Below are 22824 nucleotides of genomic sequence, written 5' to 3' on the forward strand. Positions count from 1 at the left end.
ATCTGCGTCTCTGGCTCCTTCCTCACCTTCCACGCCAGACGGGCACACGGATCTGCCTCGGTCCCCGGAGCCATGTCATGGGCAAAGGGACTTTGCAGTTGTGATTAAGGGGGGAGCGCCCCCTGAATTCCCAGGTGGGCCCAGCGGGGTCGCAGGAGCCCGGCCTGGACCAACGCAGCCCAGCTGCGACATGGTGATTGCAGCCTGTGGGACCCCGAAGAGGGCCCAGCCAAGCCACCCGTCTGCCCTGCAGGATGGGCGGCCGTAAGTGGCGTGGTTTGGCGCTGCTCCGTTGTGGTCATTTGTTGCGGCTGCAGGAGACGCTCTGCTCCAGCGCCCTGACCAGCGTCGTGCGGGCGCAAATCCACATTCCTTCTGTCTTTTGCTATTAACGCTGTGGCAAGTGGGCAGAAGAGGCAGTTGGCGGACACTGCGGCCTGGCGAGGGCCCTGGCCTCGGCAGCCCCTCCTTCCTGCAGCTCTGGGGGCCGTGGCCACCAGCCCTCCCCCTCTGGCTGTCCTGGAAAGGAGCTTGGTGACCCCCAGAATGTGACCGTGACGCAGGCTCAGTCCTGGGGCCACCAGAAGGTTTGTGCTCAGACGGGCTGAACATTCTGGTCCATTTCTGACTCAAGCCGGGGGGGCTTGCTTGGCGGGAAAGCGCCCCCGCCGTTTCTCGGCACAAGGAGACCCCTCTGGTGGGTGAACCGGGCCCCTGAGTCCTGGAACCATGCAGGCTGTGTCGGACACGCGGAGGAAGCGGTTTAGTCCCACGTGCTGGCCCAGCCTGCGTGCCCACCACGCACTCCTGCGACTGGACGCTCCTGCCCCATCTGGCCCCAGGGGCGCTGCTAACCCCGCAGAGGCAGCCCATCCCGATGCCACGAGCAGGTGGAGGAAGGAAGAGAAGCCCCTGGGAAATGGACTGTCAATCCCAAGGCCCCGAGGGCTGAGGGACGGCGCAGTCTGGGGCGAGAGCTCTGTGTCCCCCTCCCCAGCGTTGGCAGTTGTCCCTGCAAACGCCAACACGGAAAGGGTGCTGCTGGTCAGCCCAGCCCTTGCGCTGCTCCCTTCTCCCCTGGACAGACATACAGAGGGCCCCTTGCTCCAGTCCCCGAACAACCAGGCTCACCCCTCCTGCCACTGCCACGTCCACTCCGCCCTGGCCACACCCACTGCTCCCTGTTTCTCAAGCATAACATGCCCACTGCTGCCTCTCCGTGACCCGCTGTCCCCCAGCAGCCACACTCCCTCCCAGGATGCAGCCCGGGACAAAGCCTGCCAAGTATTCTTGGAAGGTGAGCCTGGAAGCTAGGGAGTCAGCGAGCAGATCTGCGGGCCCCCCGGGGACTCCTGGGGACGCTGCAGAAACACCAAGCGGTCACACCAAGGGGAGGGGACAGGGTGCTCACCACCAAGCCTCCTCCTGGCCCTTAGTGCCACAGGGCAGGCCAAGGAAGCCCGGGCAGGGGGCACGTCCAGGGCGTTCCTCACTCCGCTGTCCGCGCAGGGGCCCAGCCCGCCCTAGGGCAGTGTCGGGCCACCATCGGCACCCAGCAGACACCTGCCAAAGGAGGTTCCGTTTGCTGCCCTGGGATAATGCTTGTGACCAACTGCTGTGTTAAAACTAACGGGAAGGGCCGGCAGCAGGTGGGCTGGGCTTCCGTGTGGGCTTTTTCTTTCTTTTTCTTCTTTTTTTTTTTTTTTTTGTCTTTTTGCCTTTTCTAGGGCCGCTCCCGCGGCATATGGAGGTTCCCAGGCGAGGGGTCGAATCGGAGCCATAGCCACCAGCCTACGCCAGAGCCACAGCCACAGCAACGGGGGATCCGAGCCATGTCTGCAACCTGCACCACAGCTCAAGGCAACGCCGGATCCTTAACCCACTGAGCAAAGCCAGGGATCGAACCTGCAACCTCATGGTTCCTAGTCGGATTCGTTTCCACTGCGCCACAACGGGAACTCCGTGGGCTTTTTCTAACTGGGGAATCCGGGTGGAAAGCACCTTCTGAGCAGAGCGCCCGGGGCTTTTCCATGTAGGCTTTTCGTCGCCAGAATGTTCCTCACACGCGGTGATTACTTGTCTGGTTTTTCTAAAAATCCTCTTCATCCGCGGAGAGACGTTATTTCTAGTCTCCCGTTTTGTGTTAGGAAAAGTGTCAGGTGCACAGAGAAGCGGAGAGCGCAACCGAGTGGACGTGGCCACACGTCTTCTGCGCTCAACAGCAGGACAATGAAAAGGCCACATTTTCTGTTAAGTCTGTCAGGACATCAGAGATCAGGGCACGACCAGGACAGCATGGGGGGGCGCGGGGGGGATGGGGGGCCGGGGGGCAGCGGCCCCCAGCTCCCCCCCCTGTCATAAGAGGCCGGAAGGAGCGGCTCCTGGTCCCACGTGCGGCCACACCCAGCGCTGGGCAGGGGTCGGACCCCAGGGCGGCCTCCCCACTGCTTTTCTGGGGAAGCTCCCAACCAGGGGCCCCGGGGTGCGGAGGAGCCTGCTGGCAGCTTCATGAGTCAATGGCGATGTGTCAGGTTCTCGGGAAAACATGCTAAGTGCTGTGATCACTCCCCGCGGGAGTCTCGGCATCTCGTGCTGACACGGGAAGGGAAGAAGGGGGCGACCTGGCACCGAGCAGTCCAGGAACAGGGAGGGGCTGGAGGGTAACGGGGCGCCAGGTCCCCGAGGGCAGCCTGCCAGGACCAGGCTGCTTGCCCGAGCCCTCCTCTGGCCCGGTGCCCCACGAGGACTCCAAGGGGCTCCTCTGGGCTCTGTCGTCAGGCTCAGACCCCAGCAGCCCCACCCCCCCGGAGGGCTGCTCCCCTCCCAGAAAACCCCCACAGTGTCCCAGGGGTCTCCGACCACAGCAAAGCCAGGCTTGCTCCTCGGGCTCAATTACCGGAAAATAGATTCTCCTTAATTACCTGGATGTTTCAGACAAAGGCCACGCCCGCCTTCCCAGAGCACTGGCGTCCTGCCGGGAGTGGGCAAGACTGGCTCCAGCTCCTGAGAAACAGGAAACAGCCCACGTCACCATCCCCGTGGGGGGACATGCACGCGGCCCCCACCTGCCTGGGCCCAGGGATGAGGAGAGCTAAGCCCGCGCCTGCCGCCTGAGCCTCCACTGGCGCGTGGAAAGGATCCTTAGCAGGTGGAACAGGCGGCTGGGGTACCGCTGCGCCAAGAGGCTCTGGGCTCTGAGCCCAGCATGCGCCTCAGTGCCAGAAGGGCCAACATGCCATCTGTTCTGACTTAGTTCAGAACAAGTGGTCCCTGCAGCCCAGCCCCACAGGGACCTCAGAGCAACCAGGGAGGGCGCTTGGCTCAGGCCCATGGGGGTGTCCCCAGCAAGGGGCCCTGGGGCCCAGTGACAGCCAGAGCCCAGGCAGGAGGGCTCCCAGACCAGGGGGATGTTGGGGGGCTTGTTGGGGCCCATCCTGGGCTCCCTGAGCCATCCTGCCTTTCCTGCCCCATGAGCCAGCGGGGCCCCCCGGTCACGTCTGTGCATTGGGGCCCAGCATCCGTGCCTCTTTCCAGCAGCACCTCAGTTTTGTTCGTGGGCCAGTTTTCCATCCCAAGATCAGCGTGACCCCAGCACACAAGCGCGGACCCCCCCCCCCGGCCCTGGTGCCGCCCCCACCCTGCTTCCTGTCAGTTCTGCCAGGCCTGACCCCCGCGCCTGCCGGCGTCCCTTCTGCTCTCGCCACCCAGACCCACCGACAGAAATCGGGCAGACCCCCAAGACAGGCACACCTCGGGGGACCCCCTCCAGCCAGCCGGGCACGAGCCCTCACACTGAGGACGTAAAGCCGAGGCCACGGTCCTTGAGAACCTGAGGTCAAGACGCACCCATGGCAGCCACCCTGCATCGCATCTCCTCGGGTGCCCCAACCCATCCTGGGCACGAGCCAAGTGCTCAGGGCCGGGCAAGGGTCACAGCCAGGACCCCAGTGAGCAGATAACACCTGCCCGGCTCAGAAGGCTCTGCCCCGCCACAGACCGTGCTATGGCCAGGACTGCGGTGGCTCCTGGTGTGGGGTGGGCAGTGGCCCAGGATCACACAGCGGGTTCTGCCAGGAGCCTTGGGGGTGCTCAGCAGCACCCAGGACAAGGCTCGGGGTCCTGCCCTCCGGCGGGGGTCTCCAGGCTGCGTTTCCTTCAGCAGCCCTTAGCCTTGGGGAAGCACTGGAACCCAGAGCAGCCTGTACCCCAGCAGGCCCCCCCATTCTGGGGGCTATGACAGGTCTGTGTGGACCTGTCAGAGACACCCCAACACTCAAGGGAGACCCCTGGTGACCCCAAGAGACCCTACCGCGGGGTTAGCTCAGAAAGCCCTTTCACTACCCCCTCCCCACTCCATCCGTCAACCCCGAGCACTTGCTGTGAAATGGAAATGCTTCCGTTTTATGAAGCAGCTTTGGGGAATTAGTTTAATCAGAAAGGCTTGCTCTGGAACACATAGAAAGGCCAGGATTCGGGACTCGATCATGTATGAAATTACACAAATGCTGTTTTTTGAAAGAAAGAAAGAAAAAAACCCTGCTATAAAATGTTTTCTTCACGTATCTTTTTTTCCTTCCCAATCTCTGAATTTTTTAATTTTTTATGTTGCAATAACTTCACACTGAAGGTGCGTGACTCACACGAGGGCGCCCTCCCCGGCCCCACCAGGTCAGGCACCTCCTGTGTTTGCGCTCCGATTCCTGTCTCTGCGGAAGCTCTGCGGGACCATCGAGATTACAGCCTTCGTGGATTGTAATGTCTTTTTCTTTTCTTTCTTTCTTTTTTTTTGGCTGCGTCCTCGGCATGCAGATGTTCCCCGGCTGGAGCGTGAACGTGCACTTGAACCAGAGCCACGACAGTGACCACGGATCCTTAACCCACTGACCCACCAGGGAACGGTAGATTTTAATGTTCTTCACAAAAGCAAAAGGAGAGCGTCCCCCTTGTGGCGAAGCAGGAATGAATCCGACGAGTACCCATGAGGATGCGGGTTCGATCCCTGGCCTCGCTCAGTGGGTTCAGGATGAGGCGTGGCCGTGAGCTCTGGTGTAGGTCATAGATGTGGCTTGGATCCCAAGGTGCCGTGGCTGTGGTGTAGACTTCAACTGCAGCTCCAATTCAACGCCTAGCCTGGGAACGTCCATATGCCACGGTGTGGCCCTAAAAAGCAAAAAAAAAAAAAAAAAGCGAATAAGAGAGTTGATGGGAGGGAGTTCAGACATACCGCGGGCACGTGGTGACGGCCTCTCCCGGGGCACCTGGCTCTGCTCAGAGCAGCCTGTCCTCACAGCAGGCGGGGACGCTGGTGGGCCAGGCCCATCCCTAGAGCCCCCTGTCACCCTCCACTCCCGGGGCTCTGTCCCAGGGTCTCCTCCTAGTTCTTCCGGGGCACTGTGGTCTGAGCGGTTGTGTCTCCCCAAACTCCTCCGTTGAATCCCGAGTCCCCGCGGTGATCGCGTCATGAGGGTGGAGCCCCGACCGCGGGATCAGCGCCCTAGTGAAAGGGCCCCCCCAGCTCCCTGACCACCCCCCCCCGAGTCTGCGGTCTTGCTACCACAGCCCAGGCCAGGACACGGGGTGAGTGCAAGGATATTGGCTGACACCTTTATTTCTTGACTTTTCTCGACACACAGCTGCTCTGAAAGCTGGCAAACCCAGGGCATTCCTGCCCCCTCCGGCCACCACCCCCCAGCTTCCCTCCCTGAGAGCGTTACTTTCCATCTTCTCTTTTGTTTTTTAGGGCCACACCCGCAGCATATGGAGGTTCCCGGGCTAGGGGTCGAATCGGAGCTGTAGCCACCAGCCTATACCACAGCCACAGCAGCGTGGGACCCGAGTCAGGTCTGTGACATACACCCCAGGTCACAGCAACACCAGATCCTTAACCCACTGAGTAAGGCCGGGGATCGAACCCGCATCCTCGTGGATCCTAGTCGAATTGTTTCTGCTGAGCCGCAGTGGGAACTCTGGGAACACTGTTTGTTGAGAAGCCCGGGTTACGTCTGGGCCCTGGGGTAGGAAACGCAATTCTGCCGCCACCCCCCACCTGGCACCTGCAGTCCATTCGGCGTCACATCTGGCTCATGCATCCCACGTGGCCTCCTTCCCCTGAGCCCCATGGCACTGCGCCTGCTCCCTGGAAGAAGACATAGATGGGCGGGGATCCTGGCTGGTCCAAGGCACCTGCCACTCTGTGCGGAGGGTTCGGGGCCGTGGAGCGCCTCTCCCTAAGCTCGTAGCTCTTCTCCTTGTCCCTGGTTCTGTGAGTTACCAGAAGGGGCCCTCTTGCATCAGTCCTGCCCCTCAGCGGCGTCTTTGTCCCCCCGCATCAAGCTGCAGTTTGGAGCCCCAGGCCACCGGCTGCTGACCCTCAAGGCTCAACATCTTCCCCCCCTCAGAGTGGACAGAAGCCACAGAAGTGCCAGCGCAGAAGAGGTCTTAATTCCGTTTTTTTCATTTTGTCTTTTTAGGGTCTAACTCACAGCACATGGAGGTTCCCGGGCTAGGGGTTGAATCGGAGCCACAGCTGCTGGCCTCCACCACAGCCCCGGCAAAGCGGGGTCCGAGCCACCTCGGAGACCCGCGCCACAGCTCACAGCAGTGCTGGATGCCTGACCCACTGAGTGAGGCCAGGGATGAAGCCACATCCCCTTGGATGCTAACTGGGTTCTTAACCCCCTGAGCCGCAGCAGGAGCTCGTGGGATCTTCACCCAGAACGGCTCCTCTTGCCTGGAGAGAGCGGCTTCTTCCGCAAAGGACAACACATCCTCCACGTCAGCCCGAAGACCACTCCTCTTTGTTGCCTGCGCACAGGAAAGCAGAGCTGGCGTCTGGAAGCTGAATTAATGGGCAGAGATGCCATCTCTTCAAGTAAATTCCGGCCTGGTTAGTCCCGCTGAAACTGACTTGGGAGCTGAAATGACTGGTGACCCAGGCGCAGCCTCGCGGCGTCTCAGGACTGTCGCGTCGCCATCCTGCGGTGTCTCTGAAGCCGTAATTGTCCCAGGGCCCCGGGGGATCCAAGGAGATGAGAAGAACCGCAGGAAGTGAGGGAAATGAGGCCTGTAAAAGCCTCACTTGAAAAGAGGGAGGGGGGCGAGCGGGGCGGGCCTCTGTGGGGCAGGCGCGGTGCTGGAGCCATCCTGGGGACAGGGCTCTCCAAACCGACGGTAAGCGCCAGCCTCTGGGGAAGAAGGGTCTGCTCCCCGCCCCCTTCCAGGGAAAGGCCACCCCGGAGATGCTGGGAACAGGCCCAATGTCTGCACAGGCCTGTGGCCAGACCTCTCCCGCCACCTCGGACCACCTACTCTGGAGCCGCAGGTGGGACCGGGAAAGGACCGCAGGCCCCCTGGGGCCACAGGAGGGAGGAGGAAGGAGGGCAGATGAGGGCTGACCTGTAGGACCTCGCCCCCCGAGAAGGGGCGGGCGCTCGTGCGTGGGGGTCCCCCGAACCGCGCAAAGCCTGGCCCCTGTCCGGCACAGCGGGCCAGCTACCCTGCCTTCCCGTGCCTTGCCGTCCCCCGCAAAGGGACCACAACAGCCACTGCGCGGGAGCCCTTCCTTCCATTTCCTGAGCTCAGTCCCTGCCATCACAGGAGAGGCCACCGGCCTTCGCAGCCACCACATGCCAGCTGGACAAAGGTCCTTCTGGCAGGGCCTGGCTCCACAACAAAGGGCTGTGACCCAGGGCTTGGACGACCACGTGTCCCAGGACAGGCAGGAAACGTGAGCTCATGTCTCCCAGGAGAGCAGAAAATAAAAAGACAATAAAAGTAGTGAAGCCCCCCCCCCACTGCCAGGCCACCGGGGGAGGGGGCGCGTGGCGGGCAGTCGGGCCAAATCCCCCACCAGGCTCCTCACCCCGAGACCCCTGCAGGGCTGCCCGCGTGCATGCTGGGCCCCTGGGAGACTGGCCCCCTCAGAGCCGCGCGTGTGCCCACACGTGCCTGCTTCCCGGGCATTGGCACCCCTGGGAAGAGGCTACACTTGTGACAAATCCCAGGTGACAGCTGAGGGGGCCCCAGGCGTCTATGAAACTCAGACCCGCCTCCTGTCCTCGGTCCGTCCCGCAGGCCCAGGGATGTGAGACGCACACAGGGACTGGGTTCAGGACAGCGGGGCTTTTCACAGCCCCAGTGCACAGCACATCGGCGGCCTTCCCCGCAGACCCTCTGCACACAGCATCGGTGCTGGGGAGCCAGAGCCTGGCCGTCCCCGTCCTCCCCCAGCCTCCACACACCCTGGTAAGCCCCCAGGGCGACAGGCCCTGTCCCTCCCCCACTGCCCGCTTCAGCGGGAGGCAGATGGAACACCTCGGACCTGGCTGGCCCCACGTTTCAGGACCAATTAAGCTGCTGATCAGAGAGTAATTCAGGAGTTCCTGTCATGGCTCAGTGGTTAATGAATCTGATTGGGAACCAGGAGGTTGCGGATTCGATACCTGGCCTTGCTCAGTGGGTCGGGGATCTGGTGTTGCCATGAGCTGTAGGTGTGAGTCGCAGATGTGGCTCGGATCCTGCACTGCTGTGGCTTTGTGTAGGCCGGTAGCTACAGCTCTGATTGGACCCCTAGCCTGGGAGCTTCCATATGCCGCGAGTGCGGCCCCAGAAAAGACAAAAAAAAAAAAAAAAGTAATTCAGCCGAAAAGAGTAGGATCATCAGAAAAAATACAGAATGCCTCCTTAACTCCGAATAAACAATGAATAATTTGGGGTATGTCTACGGCATGCGGTACTTGGGACACACTTGTGCTGCAAAGTCCTCACTGTTTATCGGAAATTTAAATGTAACAGAGCATCCTGTTCTGACCTGTCAAATCTGACAGCCCCCCAAAGAAGCCCCTCCTCCGCCCCCGCCGCAGCGGGTGACCAGACACAGAGCCTGTCCCTGGGGCTCCCAGCTCCCCTGGGCCCAGCTTGGTCCTGTGGGTGGCGTGATGGGGACACAGAGAGTACGAGGCAGGGTGCCGACACAGCCTCCTCCGGCAGGCCGGCTGAATATCCTGAGCTTGTCACCTCGTGTGCCCGGTCTGAGGAACCGGACTTCCGTTCAACACGCCATGCCTGGCACCCTCGGGTTGGCCCGGGTCCCAGGGAACAGGAAACACCTTCTCTTGGTTCCTGCCTGCAGGTTTCTAAGACGCGAGCCCTGGTTTGGGTCCAAACAGTGGGTGGGAGGCGCCCCCTAGAGGTGTGATGTGGGGCTGCAGGTGCCCGAGGCTGGCGCCAGGCGGGAAATCGTGCACCTGCTTGCTTTGCAGGCGGCTCAGCAGGGCACTGGGGTATCAAAGCTCCACTTCACAGTCCAGACGAGGCCGAGGATGATGCCCGCAATCTGGGCGAGGCTGAGGATGGCCCGCGGTCCAGCAGGTGGATGTGGGTGAGCAGGACCCACCTCTGGCCCCCCAGCTCCTCCTCCTGCGTCGGCGTTTCCCCCAGGTCTCAGCGGATGCACAGGGAGGGCAGCCCCACTGCAGGGACTCAGGAGAGGGCCCTGGGGTGACGACCTTGGACTGAAGTCTGGGAGGGAGAGAAACAGCAAAGGCAGGGGAGGCGTTTGGGGGGCCCCTGGGCTGGAGGGCGGCTTGCAAGGGGGAGCCCAGCTGAGGGCACGCCAAGACCAGAGCAGGACGGGTCTGGGGGGCGGCTTGCATAGGTAGGTGGCCTCTGGAGGTCAGTTCCCAACCCCATCCTTGACTGAGGGACTTGGCGAGGTTGCTTAAGTACAAGCCTCGAGGCACCTGCTCAGCAAGCGGGCTGTGGGGTAAGTGGTGAATCCACGAGCTGAGCTCAGCACCGGCCCAGGTTTCTGCCAAGCCCGGGTCTTCCCATAGACAAGGGAGCCCTGGGGTTCTGACAACTTGGGGCCCCTCACCCTGGCCTCCACCCGCTGGCTCTTCAGTGCCCTCTTCTCTTCTAGGTGAGGGAGGTGACATCTTTTCAGTGTATGCAAATATCAAATCATTATGCTACACACCTGAAACATAGCCTTTATCCATCAGTTACACTGTTTCTTCTTCCTTTTCGGCTGTATTCTTGGCATGTGGAAGTTCCCAGGCCAGGGGTCAAACCCATGCCACAGCAATGAACTGAGCCACGACAGTGACAATACTGGGTCCTTAGCCCCCGAGCCACCAGGGAACTCCTATTGTTTCGGTTTCTTTTTCAGCCACACCTGCGGCATATGGAATTTCCCAGGCTAGGGCTTGAACCCAAGCCGCAGCTGTGACCTACCCCGCAGCTGCAGCAACTCCAGACCCTTAACCCACAGTGGGAATTCCTCCTGTTGCTCTTAATGATTGCAGATAACATGTGGCACATTCGATTTTGTTTCATTTAATTTTCTGACTAGGGAACTCACTTCACGTGGTTCCGGAACCCCTTGAACAAAGAGCACACACAGAAAGGGTCTCCCTGCACCCCACCCCAACTGGAAACAGGGCTGCTACGAACACCAGGGTGCAAGTGTCTTTTCAAGCTAATGTTTTTGGTCTTTTCAGGAGTGGAATTGCTGGATCCTATACGGTAGTTCTATGTGCGCTTTTTTTGAGAAAGCCCCGTACTATACGCCATACTGGCCACGCCCATTGCCATTCCTACCAAGAGGGTCAGAGGGTCCCCTTTCTCCACATACCCACCAACATTTGTTATTTGTGTTCTTTTTTTAAAAATTTTATTATTTATTTATTTTGCATTTTAGGGCCACACCTGCAGCATCCGGACGTTCTCAGGTTAGAGGTCAAATCAGAGCTGCAGCTGCTGGTCTTCACCGCAGCCACAGCCACACAAGGTCTGAGCCGTGTCTGCGACCTACACCACAGCTCAGGGCCAGGGATGGAACCCACATCCTCATGGATTCTAGTCAGGTTCGTAACCCGCTGAGCCACAATGGGAACTCCTTGTATTCTTTGGTTGGTTCGGTTTTGGGTTTGTCTTCCTTTTTGCTCTTCAGGGCCGCCCCTGCAGCATATGGAGGTTCCCAGGCTAGGGGTCCTATCAGGGCTGTAACCGCCAGCCTACAGCACAGCCACAGCCACATCAGATCCAAGCCGTGTCTGCCACCTACACCACAGCTCACGGCCACGCCAGATCTTTAACCCACTGAGCGAGGCCAGAGATCAAATCTGCATCCTCATGGATGCCAGTCAGATTGGTTTTCACTGAGCCACGGTGGGAGCTTTCGACGTGTTCTTTCAACGATGGCCATTCGGACAGGTGTGAGGTGGTATCTCGTTGTGGCTTTGAGTTTGCATTCCTCTGATGGTTGCAATGTGGCCCATGCTTTCCTGCGCCCGTTGGCCATCTGCATGTCTTCTTTGGAAAGATGCCTATGCAGCTCTTCTGCTCATGTTTTAATTAGGTCGTTTGTGGGTTCTTTTTTTTTTTTTTTTTTTCATGTCGGGTTGTAAGAACTGTTTTTATGTGATAGATGTTAACTCCTTAGCAGTCGTATCATTTGCAAATATTTTCGGCCTTTCAGTAGGTTGTCTTTTCATTTTGTCAATTATTTCCTTTGCTGTGAAAAAGCCTTTCCGTTTAATTAGGTCCCATTTGTTCATTTTTGCTTTTATGTTCTTTGCTTTAGGAGACGGAGCTCAAAAAAACATATTGCTATGATTTACGTCAAAAAAAGTGTTTTGCCCCTGTTTTCCTCCAGGAGTTTCATGGTTTCTGGCCTCACATTGAGGTCTTTAACCTTGTTTGAGTTTATTTTCGTACGTGGTGTTAGAGAGAGTGTTCCGACTCCATGCTTCCGCGTGGAGCTGCCACGTTTCCCAGCACCATTTGCTGCAGAGGTTCCCTCCCTTGGATTGTCTCGCCTCCTTTGTTTTAGATTAACCGACCGTGGGGTGGGCGGTTATTTCTGGGCTTTCCATTCTGTTCCATTGATCCCTGTGTCTGGTTCTGTACTCGTGCCATACTGTTTTGCTGACTGTAGCTTTGTAGGACAGTCTGAAGACCAGGAGACGGATCTCCTCCAGATCTGCCCTTCTTTCTCAAGATTATTTTGGTTCTTTGGGGTCTTCCTGTTTCCACACAAATTTTAAAAGTATTTCTTCTAGTTCTGTGAAAAATGCCGTTGGTATTGTGATCCAGTGTCTCGTTTCCTGGGGGAGGAGCTGCCCATCCCCCCCCCAGGGCCCAGGAGGTCCAGGTGCCCAGAACATCAAGGGGCAACCCTTGGTCTTAGCCACTCTGCACTGTGTGTCCCGGCCTTCGAGCCCCAGAATGGGTCTGGGGGTGGTGTCTGGGTCGGGGGGGGTGGTGTCTGAGCCATGCTGGGCCCCAGGGACCCTGTGCACTGAGATCGGGAGCATTTCATGCACCTGTATGTCATACCTGCAGCCCCCGTGGCACCTGCGCCCTCTCTGAAGTCCTGCCACCTGGGGCTGTCCTCGTCCCCAGGGGAGCTCCCTTCCTGCCCTTCCCGTCAGCTCCTTCGGGATAACATCTCACATCTTCTGTGTGATCCCCAGACTCTGGGCTCCCAGCAGAGAGGGCACCGTGCTCAGCCCCTCCCCACACCCCCATGCCAAGCACGCAGGAGGCACTCGGAAATCAACAGCTAACAATGCCCACATGACCCCTCCTTCCCAGCCAGGCTCCAACCCTGGCCAGCACCCGGCACCCGGCCCCCACCCCGCGGACCGGGTGGGAAGGACCTGCCCCTAAGAGGGGAGTTGCTCCCCACAGCTCTCCACTCAAGGGCTAAACTCTCAGGACCGTCCCGGACAGATACACATGCATCTCTCTATGCCACTGCATTTCAGTTTTTCACACTTCTTTTCTTTCCATCTTATTTGGAGGCCACGCATCCCAAACATCTCCCTGATGGCCTGTCACCCACACGCAGTCAGGGGTCGGGTATCGCTCTGCCCCCCGTCGTCCGACTGTCCAAAACCCAGAGGCTGAGGGCGCAGGCGCAGTCTGGACCGCCTCCTCTTTGGCTCCGAGTCCTCCATCCTGTCCAAGCCTGGCTCCAGCTGCGCACACATCTGTGTGATGCGGGAAATGAGCCAAAGTGCCAGGATGAGGCTGAGCACGGCGTTTAGCTCCGTCCTGACGCCAGGCTCGGAGGCAGGCAGGGAACCCCCAGGTGGCGGGGGGGCCACGCGTGCCTGATGCAGCAGACCAACGGGCAGTTCCTGGGAGCCTCCAGGTAAGAAAGACGTGGAGAAGCCCATTTTTCTCTTTCCTGTCTTGCTGCACCGAGTCTGAACACCCGCCACACATGCCGGGATCTGCCGGCCACCGAAGGAGCCAGGTGTCTGTGGACTGAACACGCTGCAGGGACAGCTGCCCCCAGAAAGGACGGAGGCAGCCTGGCCTCCAGAGCCTCCAGAGCAGCGGGGGCTAAGTGGGCACAGGCACCCCAGGCAGGAGGGAGAGACTGTGAGAGAGACACTAACAGGGGCCAGAGCGGTCCACTGGCCGGGGTGGGGGGCTGCCCGGGGGAGGAGGCTCTCCGGATTGAAGAAGGCAGGGATGGGGCAGGAGATGAGCAGGGCAAAACCGGTGGAGGAGCAGGGACCACAGGGTGACCAGGGATAAAAGAAATGTCACCCGCTGAGGTCTGGGGAGCTTATCCGAGCTTAATGAGAGTTAACTTGAATTTCGTGCTAACGAGAGCAGCCTGTTGTGGCCTATCAAACACACATTATGCATCTGCTTTAATTATTAAGTAAAAGGGCACATTGACCAGAAGAACAAAATGTCCGTGCCGGAGCTCCCGCCGTGGTGCAACGGGATCAGCAGCAGCTTGTGAGCACTGGGACGTGGGTTCGATCCCTAGCCCAGAGCAGTAGATCTGGCTTTGCTGCAGCTTAGTTCGAGGCTGCAGCTCAGATCGGATCGCTGGCCCTGGAGCTCCATACGCCACAGGGCAGCCAAAAAATAAAAAAAAAGGAGTTCCTACTGTGGCTCAGTGGTACTGAGCCCGACTAGTACCCATGAGCATTCGGTTTCGGTCCTTGGCCTTGCTCTGTGGGGGAAGGATCCGGCGTTGCCGTGAGCTGTGGTGTAGGTCACAGACGTGGCTGTGGCTGTGGTGTAGGCTGGCAGCTGCAGCTCCAACTCTACCCCTAGGCTGGGAACCTCCATAAGCCACAGTGCAGCCCTAAAAAGCAAAAAAAGAATGTCCATGCTAAAGACACAAATTAAGCGCCCCTTCCGGGGATACCAATGCCCTCCTCCTTCGATGATAAGCCCCTTCCCAGGCGCCAAGGCCCTGGGGTACGTCACGGTCTGTTTGGTGTTTGTTTGTTTACTTTGGGGACTTGTAGAAATTTATCCCAGAGTTAGTTCATGTTCTTTGTTCTGACAAGATACAAAACTGTGCTGAAACCCATGGTCTCTGGGACAGTCCCTCAGAGGAATCTGGAAAGCTGTCTTCTGGGCTGTAGTCCTCCGTTTGGCTCAAATAAAACTTTTTTCTACTCTAATTATTGCTTATTGATTATTTCCCCCCCCACACACACACACACCGGGAACTGTAAGGAGATTAAAGGGAAAGGCCTCCATCTGTTACACCTCGTGTGTGTAAGTGGCTTGGGGCTTCCTCCCCACAGGCAGCAACCCTGAGGTGAGCCCAGCTGGCAGGTCAGAGGGAGGGGAGGAGACACACCTGGCAAGAATCCCAACTTAGGGAGTTCCCTTTGTGGCTCAGCGGTTAATGAACCCAACTAGGATCCATGAGGATGCGGGTTTGATCCCTGGCCTCACTCAGTGGGTTAAGGATCCGGCGTTGCCATGAGCTGTGGTATCTAGGTTGCAGATGCAGCTCACACCCGCTGTGGTGTAGGCTGGCAGCTACAGCTCTGATTCGACCCCTAGCCTGGGAACTTCCATACGCCGCAGGTGCAGCCCTAAAAAAAAGCAAATAATAATAATAATGGAATCACAACGTCCAGCCATAACATGGCTCACAGGACGGCCGGCTCTGCTGACCGCGTCTTCCCACCTTGTGGGCACCAGCATGGGAAGCCAGGACTCAGGCTCTGAGTCCACCGGGAGGTGACTGGCTGGCCAGAGCCCACACGGCCAAGGGGCAGCGCTCACCGCTGTGGCTCCAAATGTCTGCTAAGACGCCCGAGCCTGTGCTGGGGCACCCAGAAACCAAGCCCCATCAGTAACCCCACTGCACGGAGGAGGAAGCTTAGGCCTGAAGAGGTCCAGCACCTTGCAGCGCTCACAGAACTAGCAGGTCGCGGAGCCGGAAGAGGACCCGGAAGCCCGACGCAGGAGTCTACACCCGGGAGGTGAAGAGCGCTCGCGCGTTGGGCAAGAGCCCTGGCACCGCGGTGGGCGTGGCCTAGCGGAGAGGGGCGGGGGGAGCCGCGAGGACGGGGCCGGGCCGGGCCGGGGCGGAGCCGGCGGCCTCCATTGGGTGCTTCTTTGAGTTCGTCACAGGACTGCCAGGCCAGACTCCGCCCAGGCCCCGCCCCTCCGTGGGGGTTAACCCCGCCCCCTCCGCCCTGGGCCCTCCTGCCCTTTAGGCTGAGGCCCGCGGTCAAGGCGCGGGGCCCAGACGCCTCTGCCCCGGCGCGCGGGGGCCGCTCTGTTCCACACTCAGGCCAGAGGTCAGCCAGGGGCTTTTGAAGCCCTTGGAGCCACACTCGCGGGCATTGTCAGTTGCCTGTTCTTTTTCTTCCTAGCAGCTTTACTGAGGTGTAACTTGCAATTCCTCCATTTAAAGCGCACAGTTCTGCGGGGTTTACCCAGAGCTGTGCAGCCATCGCCACAACTTAATTTAGGGCGTTTACATCCTCAGTCCCTCTCATCCTCCGCAGGCTCCGACGGCGCTGCGCTGAGAGACCTGGCCGCCAGGGGGCGCCGCGACCCCGCCCTCAGCTGCGCCTGCGCCGACTCCGCGCGCGAACCCCAGAGCGAGCCCGCCGAGCGCGCGCCCGCCCCGCGAGTGCGCCTGCGCGGAGCCCGTGGCCGCGCCCGCTCCCGCCGGGGGCTCGTCGCTGGGCGGCCGGGCCATGGGGGAGGCCGAGGTGGGCGGCGGTGGCGCGGCGGGCGACAAGGGGCCCGGGGAGGCAGCCACCAGCCCGGCCGAGGAGACGGTCGTGTGGAGCCCCGAGGTGGAGGTGTGCCTCTTCCACGCCATGCTGGGCCACAAGCCCGTCGGTGAGCGGAGCGCCGCGCCGAGGCCGCGCACCCGCGTGGGGGCGGGGCGGCCGGCAACGGCCGGGGGCGCGCGCGGGGCGGGCGGGGCGGGGCCTCCTGCGCCTGCACCCCTGCACACCCTGCCCCCACCTGCTCGCCCCTCCCCGGCCTGCTCCTTGCAGTCCCCTCCCCCGCTCGACTTTGCCCCCTCCCGCCCCCACCCCCCCACGCCGGCCGACCCCTGCCTTCACCTGCACCCCTGCCCCCTTTGCTCCTCCCCCACTGACCCCTACCTCTTCCTCTCCCCCCTTGTACCTGCCACCAACCCCACTCTACCCCCGCGCCCTCCAAGCACTGCCCCCGTCTCCCCCTGCGCCTTCTCCCCTCTCTTCCCCTTGACCCCCACGTCTGTTCTCCAGCCTACCTGTCTGCCCCCACGGGCTGACCCTTTCCCCCTGCAGGTGTGAACCGGCACTTCCACATGATCTGTATCCGGGACAAGTTCAGCCAGAACATCGGCCGGCAAGTGCCCTCCAAGGTCATCTGGGACCACCTGAGCACCATGTACGACATGCAGGCACTGGTGAGCTGGCCCCCACCCTCCCCCAGACAGGTGGTGGCCGAGAGCCCCCTCCGTGCGCCTCCCTGCGTCTACACCAGGCCCTGTCCTCAGGGAACTTGACGTCTGGGCTGCCCCGCAGGGGACCAGTTGTTCAACAAGGTAGCTCTGAGCAGTTTTACAGAAAACACAAACCTAGTGACGGTAGCTGGTTATCACATGGCACCTACTTGCAATTGAGGGGTCAGTTAGGACCTGGCCAGGAGACGACTGAGGAGCTGAGGCCTGTGGGAGGGGCTCTGAGGCCATTGTCAGTCTTACAGAAAGTCCCAGAGTGCTGTAGGCAGGGAGGTGGCAGGGTCTGAGTCAGGTTAAGGTGACACTGGTGACTGCTGGTAGAACCAGGCAGGCAGGGACCCGGGCCTCACGGAACCCCCCCTGAGCCATGTCGTTAGCGGGGCAGATGAACTAGGGGAACAGGGTGGCCAAAGAGACCAGTGGCGTTCCCAGCAGAGGAGCGGCAGGTGTCAAGGCTCTGTGGCAGCAGGCGTTGGTGCATCAGAGGACGCAGAGGAGGCCAGGGTGTCTGGAGAGTGGGTGGGAGCCGGGTGGCAGGTGCCCGGTGAGGTGGGAGCCTGTGCTGGGTTAGGGAAGGCTCCATCTCCCCTCATGCCCCCAGGCGAGAATTGGTGCGTGTGGGCAAAGGGGGCAGCAGACCCCCAGCCGTCTGGGTCCAGAAACCTCACTGCCATTCCCTCCCTTTGGCCTTGGGCGTGGCACTCACATCTCGTCCTGGTGTAGGGAGGAGAGAAAGGTGACCACTGTGTCCTGGGACCAGCGCCTGGCCTGCAGTAGGCATTCTAGAAACTCGAGAACTGGCCGCTAAACTACACCAGGCCCACCCAAAGGGCCATGCCTGCTGGTCAGGGCCTTGCCCTCCGTGAGTTCCCGGGTTCCACAGCTTGACTGGGCTCGCATACCTGTCACACTGTGAGGTCACCTGGCCCCCAGGCACGTCCTGAGCCCTGACTGCTGGCTGGACCCAGAGATCAGAGTGGCAGGGCCCCCGACCTGGGGGAGGCAGATGGTTCTTAGGCACGGTGCTGGCCCAGAGGATCCCATGGCTGTGACCCCAGCACAGGGCCCACGTGACACTCAGGGAACTGCAGCGGGGGCACCCAGGGCTTTCAGCCCGGGACCAGTGGCCCTTCTCTCTTTTCCTCGCACCCTAGCATGGCTGTGGGGCTGACGTCACGGTCACCTGGGGCCTTGAACCCCACCCGCAAGGTGCCGTGGGCGCAGGAACCCTCGGGTTTTGAAGCTCCTCGATGCCGATCAGCACGTTTACACGCTGACCGCCTGGTGATGAGCATGGCTCCCGAGTGTCTCCTGATCGCCCCCAACCCTGAGTCCCTCCTGCCAGCTAAGCTCTCCCTTCGTCCCGTGGGCTGCGTCTCCACCGTCTCTGTCCGGTCCGGCAGGTGCGAGCTGCCAGCCAGGTGGAACACGCTGAGCATCGGCGGTGCCTGCTCCCCTGCACTCACCTGCTTCCCACCCCGGTGGCCCGCCCACATGGGTGAGACGGGAGCCCCATGGCCTTTCTGCAGGGTTGTCACGGCCCTCGGATCGCGTGCTCCCGGAGCCTGCACAGCCGGGCCAGGCCTGCGGGACAGCTGCAGCCTGATTCTGGCCCTGCAGGTGTGCCAGCAGACTGGGCACCCTGGCCCCATCTCAGGTGACAGTCAACCCAGAGTCTTCCCTCTTGTGACTGATGCTGGTGGCTCATGCTGTGGTTTTGCCTTGTCTGGGTCCGTGTGACAAGCCCAGCCCCTCGTAAACCGTAGAAGAGAAAGAAACGGCCTCGGCCCCCTCCACCTGCCCACTGCAGCCTCGAGACCGTTACCTGTGTTTGTTGTTTGCTCCTGAATTTAAAAGTCACGTTTAAGAGCTCCCTGGTAGCTCAGTGGGTTGGGGATCGGGTGTTGTCACTGCAGCGGCTCGGGTTGCTGCTTTGGCTCGGGTTTGATCCCTGGCTCAGGAGCTTGTGTGCGCCACAGATACAGCCATAGAAATCACATTTTCTTCTTTGTTTCTTTAAAAAACAAAACATACAAAAAAAAAAAAAAACGCCCTCTTTGCCGTCAGCATGAGTCTGAGATTCTTCCGTTCCCAAACCCGGAGAGGAACTTCGTCCTTCCAGAAGAAATCATTCAGGAAGTCCGAGAAGGTGAGACTCGTTCGAGGGCAGTGGCCCAGGGGGAAGGTCACGAGCCTTGGGGAGCTAGGCTCCCCGGCAGGGTGGTGCCCGGCCCTCCTGGGGCGGGAGGCCTCCTTGAGGTTCGTCCTGCCAGCGCTGCCGTCTCCCCGCAGGAAAAGTGACCGTCGAAGAGGAGATGAAGGAGGAGATGAAGGAAGACGTGGACCCTCACAACGGGGCCGACGACGGTAAGGCCGGGGTGCGCCCTCCCCGGGCACAGGGCGGCCCGGCCCCTGCACAGTCAGGTGGACATGGGAGCACAGGGCTCGGAGTGAGCTGGCAAGGGCTGCCCATCCGTCCAGGGAGAGCCCTGCGCGGCCAAGACCGCGCAGACGGACCTCGTTCCCTGCGGGGCGGGCACGGGTGTGGGCACGGGGCGGCACATCCTTGGGCTGCCGGACACGCCTCAGGCCACACGGGTGCCCACAGCGCAGGAGGAGCCTTGGGGGGGGTCAATGTCGTGTGTGTAGCTATTGTCTTTTTTAACCGAGCAGGAAGATGAAATAAAATTTTGGATATTCTGTTTTCAGCCAAATGATTTTGTCTCCCAGTTTTTTCATCTTCAGGAAGCTTGGGGAAGTCCGCGGAAAAGTCCAGCAAAGACAAAGACAAGAGCAACTCAGACTTGGGGTCCAAAGAGGGGTCGGACAAGCGGAAGCGCAGCCGGGTCACCGACAAAGTCCTGACCGCCAACAGCAACCCCTCCAGCCCCAGCGCAGCCAAGCGGCGCCGGACGTAGACGCTTGCAGTGGCGGTCGCCATGGTCACCAGGCAGTCAGCGGGCAGATGCCACCGGCCCCGCTGCCCGCCCTCAGGTGCCAGAGGCTCCCAAGGTGCCACTCAGACCATCGGGGCTGGGCTGGCCCGCGTCGACCGAGATGGGCCACGCTCAGAGCTGAGAGCCGAGAGGTGAGCCCAGGCCGTGTCGTCTGGGCACGTGGCTCCCAGGGCGTCAGCTTAGCTGCACCGGTGGCCCAGCGTTGGAACGAGCCTGAGGACCAGGCTGCGTGGGCAGGGAGCAGGGCTGGCAGGAGAGGCCTGGCACGGCAAGCAATAAACACCCTGGGCTTCCCATCTGTCCATCTGTCCGCCCGTCAGGCGCCCTCTCGACGGGCTGCGGCCTCAGGAGCGCGCCAGGCCTCAGGCGACGGCCCCTCCACCACCCGAGAGACTGAGAACTGAGTATTCTGCCTCATCCACTTGTACTGTAACGGTGTATATAATTCGCTTGGGATTTCGCTATTTAATTTTTAAGAAGCCTATTTTACTAGTGTTTTATATGAAAAAAATGCTGCGAAGTTAAATCCGTGTTGTATTTTTTCCGAGAGGTTTTGTTTTACGGTGATGACTACTGAGCTAACTTTTTGCTCAGTTTTTATATGCCAGATACAGAGAATTTGTAGCGGTTATTTTTGTATTATCGAGCAACTTGCAAACAGACCAAATGAGTGAGTGGAGGGAGGCAGGACTGTGGGCCCTGCAGCCTGGGCCCCGGGCGGGCTGAAATGCACTTGCTTTTGACGGAGGGACATTAAAACACAAAAAAGCAACCTGGCCGTCCTGTGATTTTGATACCAAACTAAGCTAACGTTTCCTCCAAAGGCAAGTTTTCTGTTTTTCAAGATTTGTAGCTGAAGCTACTCTCGAGGTAGGTGAGTCACTGATACAATGTATAGACAAACCAGGAGCAAGTCTCGCGTCGTTACGTTGTTACCTGTGAGCAGCATTTGGGTACAGAAGGCCGAGGTGGGGAGGTAGGGAGGGAGGCGGAGGGAGGCAGAGCTGGTGCCTGGTTCCCAGAGCTGGCTCTTCCCGCGGAGCGGACCTTCCAAGCCACAGAGGAGACGCTCGCCCACATCTGGACAAGCCCCGAGGAGTCTCCGTGCTGCCTGCCGCCACCATCAGGAGACTGGCCACCCCGGGCCTTGCGCGCACGGCTAGCATCCTGCTTCCCAGCAGGGCCGATGCTTATTGCAGCGTCTGGTGTCGGGGGTCTGCCGCCCCCCCAGCCTGACCCCACCCCCCACCCCCCGCCGCCGTGCTGGAACCTGGGCAGAAGCTGGTGCCACGCCTGCTTGGGGGCCCTGTGGGCGGGTCTCCAGCAGAGGAGCCACACCCCCACCGAGGTGACGTCCCTTGGGAGGGGGGAGCTGGACCTTGCCCCGGTGCAGCTGTGTGTGACTCACTTGTGACGTGGCAGCCAGGCAGAGTCTGAGAATAGCCCCCGTGGAAAGGGGGCCCCGGCCCTGGCAGCAGAGGGAAGGCCCAGCGTCTCCTACGCTGTCTGCTCGTGGGTTTTCAGGAGGCAGAGGCTGGGTGGCGCCTGCCCACCCAGGTGCTCTCAGAGCTGCCCAACCCTGGAGGGCGCCCCCAGCACCCATCAGCATCCGTCAGAGGCTCCCAGCCCCGCAAAAGTCCCAGCCAGGGTCTCTGAGGCCAGGCCTGTGGCGGCAGTCTGCAGTGGGCCAGCCCCGCCCGAGGCCCGGTGGCTGCTCTGTCGCGTGCTCCTCCAGAAACCTCCTTGGCCGTGGGAGGAGGGCGATTTGCAGAAATGCCAGAGCGCCAGACCTCTTGCGGAGTCACTACTGTCCTTCTGGAAAGTCATCCAGCAAGACGGTACCTGGAGCGGTGACGCCGGTGGATGGGCCTGCAAGGGCTTGTTGGCACCAGCACCAAGCAAGGCCAAGATCACAAGGTTCTGTTCAGCTCTGGGCTGTCACCCCCCCCATAGCTCAAGGAATGTCACATCCCCAGGCAGAGGCAGGCTGAGCTGGGGGAGGGGAGTCCACGTCCCCGGTGGCTGGACCGGGCCTTCACCTTCTCACCTCAGCCCCCACAGGCTGCTCGCCCAGCAGTTATCTTGTCCAAATCTGAAAGCCAGAGCGGGGTTTTAGCTCAATGTAAACGGCTGTGTGGTAGTTACAGGAGACGAGTTTTACCCGAGGGGCCACTCCCAATTTTCCCTTCAAGCGGTGGGTCACCAACTTCGCCGGAGCTCCCGCTGCCACCCAGCAGGTGTCCAAGGCAGAGGGTGAGTGAGGGACCCACGGTCACTGGGAAGCGCGGCTGAGTGATCTGTCCAATGTGTGCCCAACCCAGCCGCCATCGGCCACGGCCAAGCCGCAGAGACGCCCCCCTGGGAGGCGGTTAACAGCCTCAGTCTGCGTTGAACGACCCCAGGGGTTCACCCTGGACACTTGGGCCTCTGGGTGTGTGGGGCTCCTGGGAAGCGCAGCAGCACCTGGCCCTTCCTGTAACCCTTAGAAGGCCGCTCGGGGCCAGGAGGCCAGGCCCTGAGGACCTGGCACTAGGGGCTGCTCAGTACTGGAGAGACAGCCTCCTGCGGGCCTCGAAGAAGCAAACTGACCGGTGTGAGCCTTTGGAGGGGACACAGGGGTCTCTGTCCTGCTGCAGCAGCAAGGTGGGCTCAGAGGGTCACTCCCCAAAGGAAATGTGGGGAGATTGCAGCCCCGAGGGCATGCTGGGGACAATGGCCACCCACTCGGGTAGGGTACCCTCATGGGACACCTCCAGGGGGCCACGCATCAGGGGCCCTCCTCCCCGAGGTCATCCTGAGGGGGCACCGCAGTGCAAACAGAATCCTCCAGAAGTGCGTCCTGGGGGAAGGGGTGTGCTGGGGGTTCTCTGGGGAGAGATCTTGGGGGGTTGTGTTCTTCCAGGCGATGGTTCTGGAATCTGGGGGGGGGGGGGCAGAAGTCTCCAGGGTGGGGATCTTGGGGCGGAGAGGCGTCCCCCAGGGAACCTTCCGGGCTGGGGGGAAAGGAAGAGGGGTCTGCAGCTTGCTGGCCTTGTGGGGGGCACTCTCCCAGGGGACAGGGCTATTCTGGGGGAAGCTCGGGGAGCATCCGGCGGGAGGGCGAGCATCTCCGGAAGGCCT

The 22824-nt window shown here is 60.6% G+C and overlaps 1 protein-coding gene across 2 annotated transcripts; it reads left to right on the forward strand.

Annotated features, from left to right (window-relative positions):
• Positions 1 to 15964: 15964 nt before the first annotated feature.
• Positions 15965 to 20476, forward strand: MRGBP (MRG domain binding protein). Of its 2 annotated transcripts, none has more exons than XM_085004241.1 (5): positions 15965 to 16131; positions 16572 to 16693; positions 18815 to 18896; positions 19040 to 19114; positions 19457 to 20476. In XM_085004241.1, the coding sequence occupies exons 1-5, from the start codon at positions 15984 to 15986 to the stop codon at positions 19462 to 19464; spliced, it is 435 nt and encodes a 144-aa protein (XP_084860367.1). In that variant the 5' UTR covers positions 15965 to 15983; the 3' UTR covers positions 19465 to 20476. The 2 variants fall into 2 exon arrangements, with proteins under 2 accessions (XP_084860367.1, XP_020933904.1); XM_021078245.2 differs by having other exon boundaries at positions 19478 to 20476.
• Positions 20477 to 22824: the final 2348 nt, after the last annotated feature.

Source organism: Sus scrofa, chromosome 17 (assembly GCF_054392235.1).
Source record: "Sus scrofa isolate SSC_HxYL_T2T_F1_AM1 chromosome 17, Sscrofa_HxYL_maternal_Yorkshire_Landrace_v2.0, whole genome shotgun sequence".
NCBI classification, from domain to species: Eukaryota; Metazoa; Chordata; class Mammalia; order Artiodactyla; family Suidae; genus Sus; species Sus scrofa.

Excerpts from the sequence above, each read along its gene's own strand:
- MRGBP (XM_021078245.2), top strand. The coding sequence starts at position 15,984 with ATGGGGGAGGCCGAGGTGGGCGGCGGTGGCGCGGCGGGCGACAAGGGG. Across the intron at positions 16,694-18,814 it reads TGTACGACATGCAGGCACTG|CATGAGTCTGAGATTCTTCC; the intron begins GTGAGCTGGCCC and ends CTTTGCCGTCAG. Across the intron at positions 19,115-19,477 it reads TCACAACGGGGCCGACGACG|TTTTTTCATCTTCAGGAAGC; the intron begins GTAAGGCCGGGG and ends TTTGTCTCCCAG.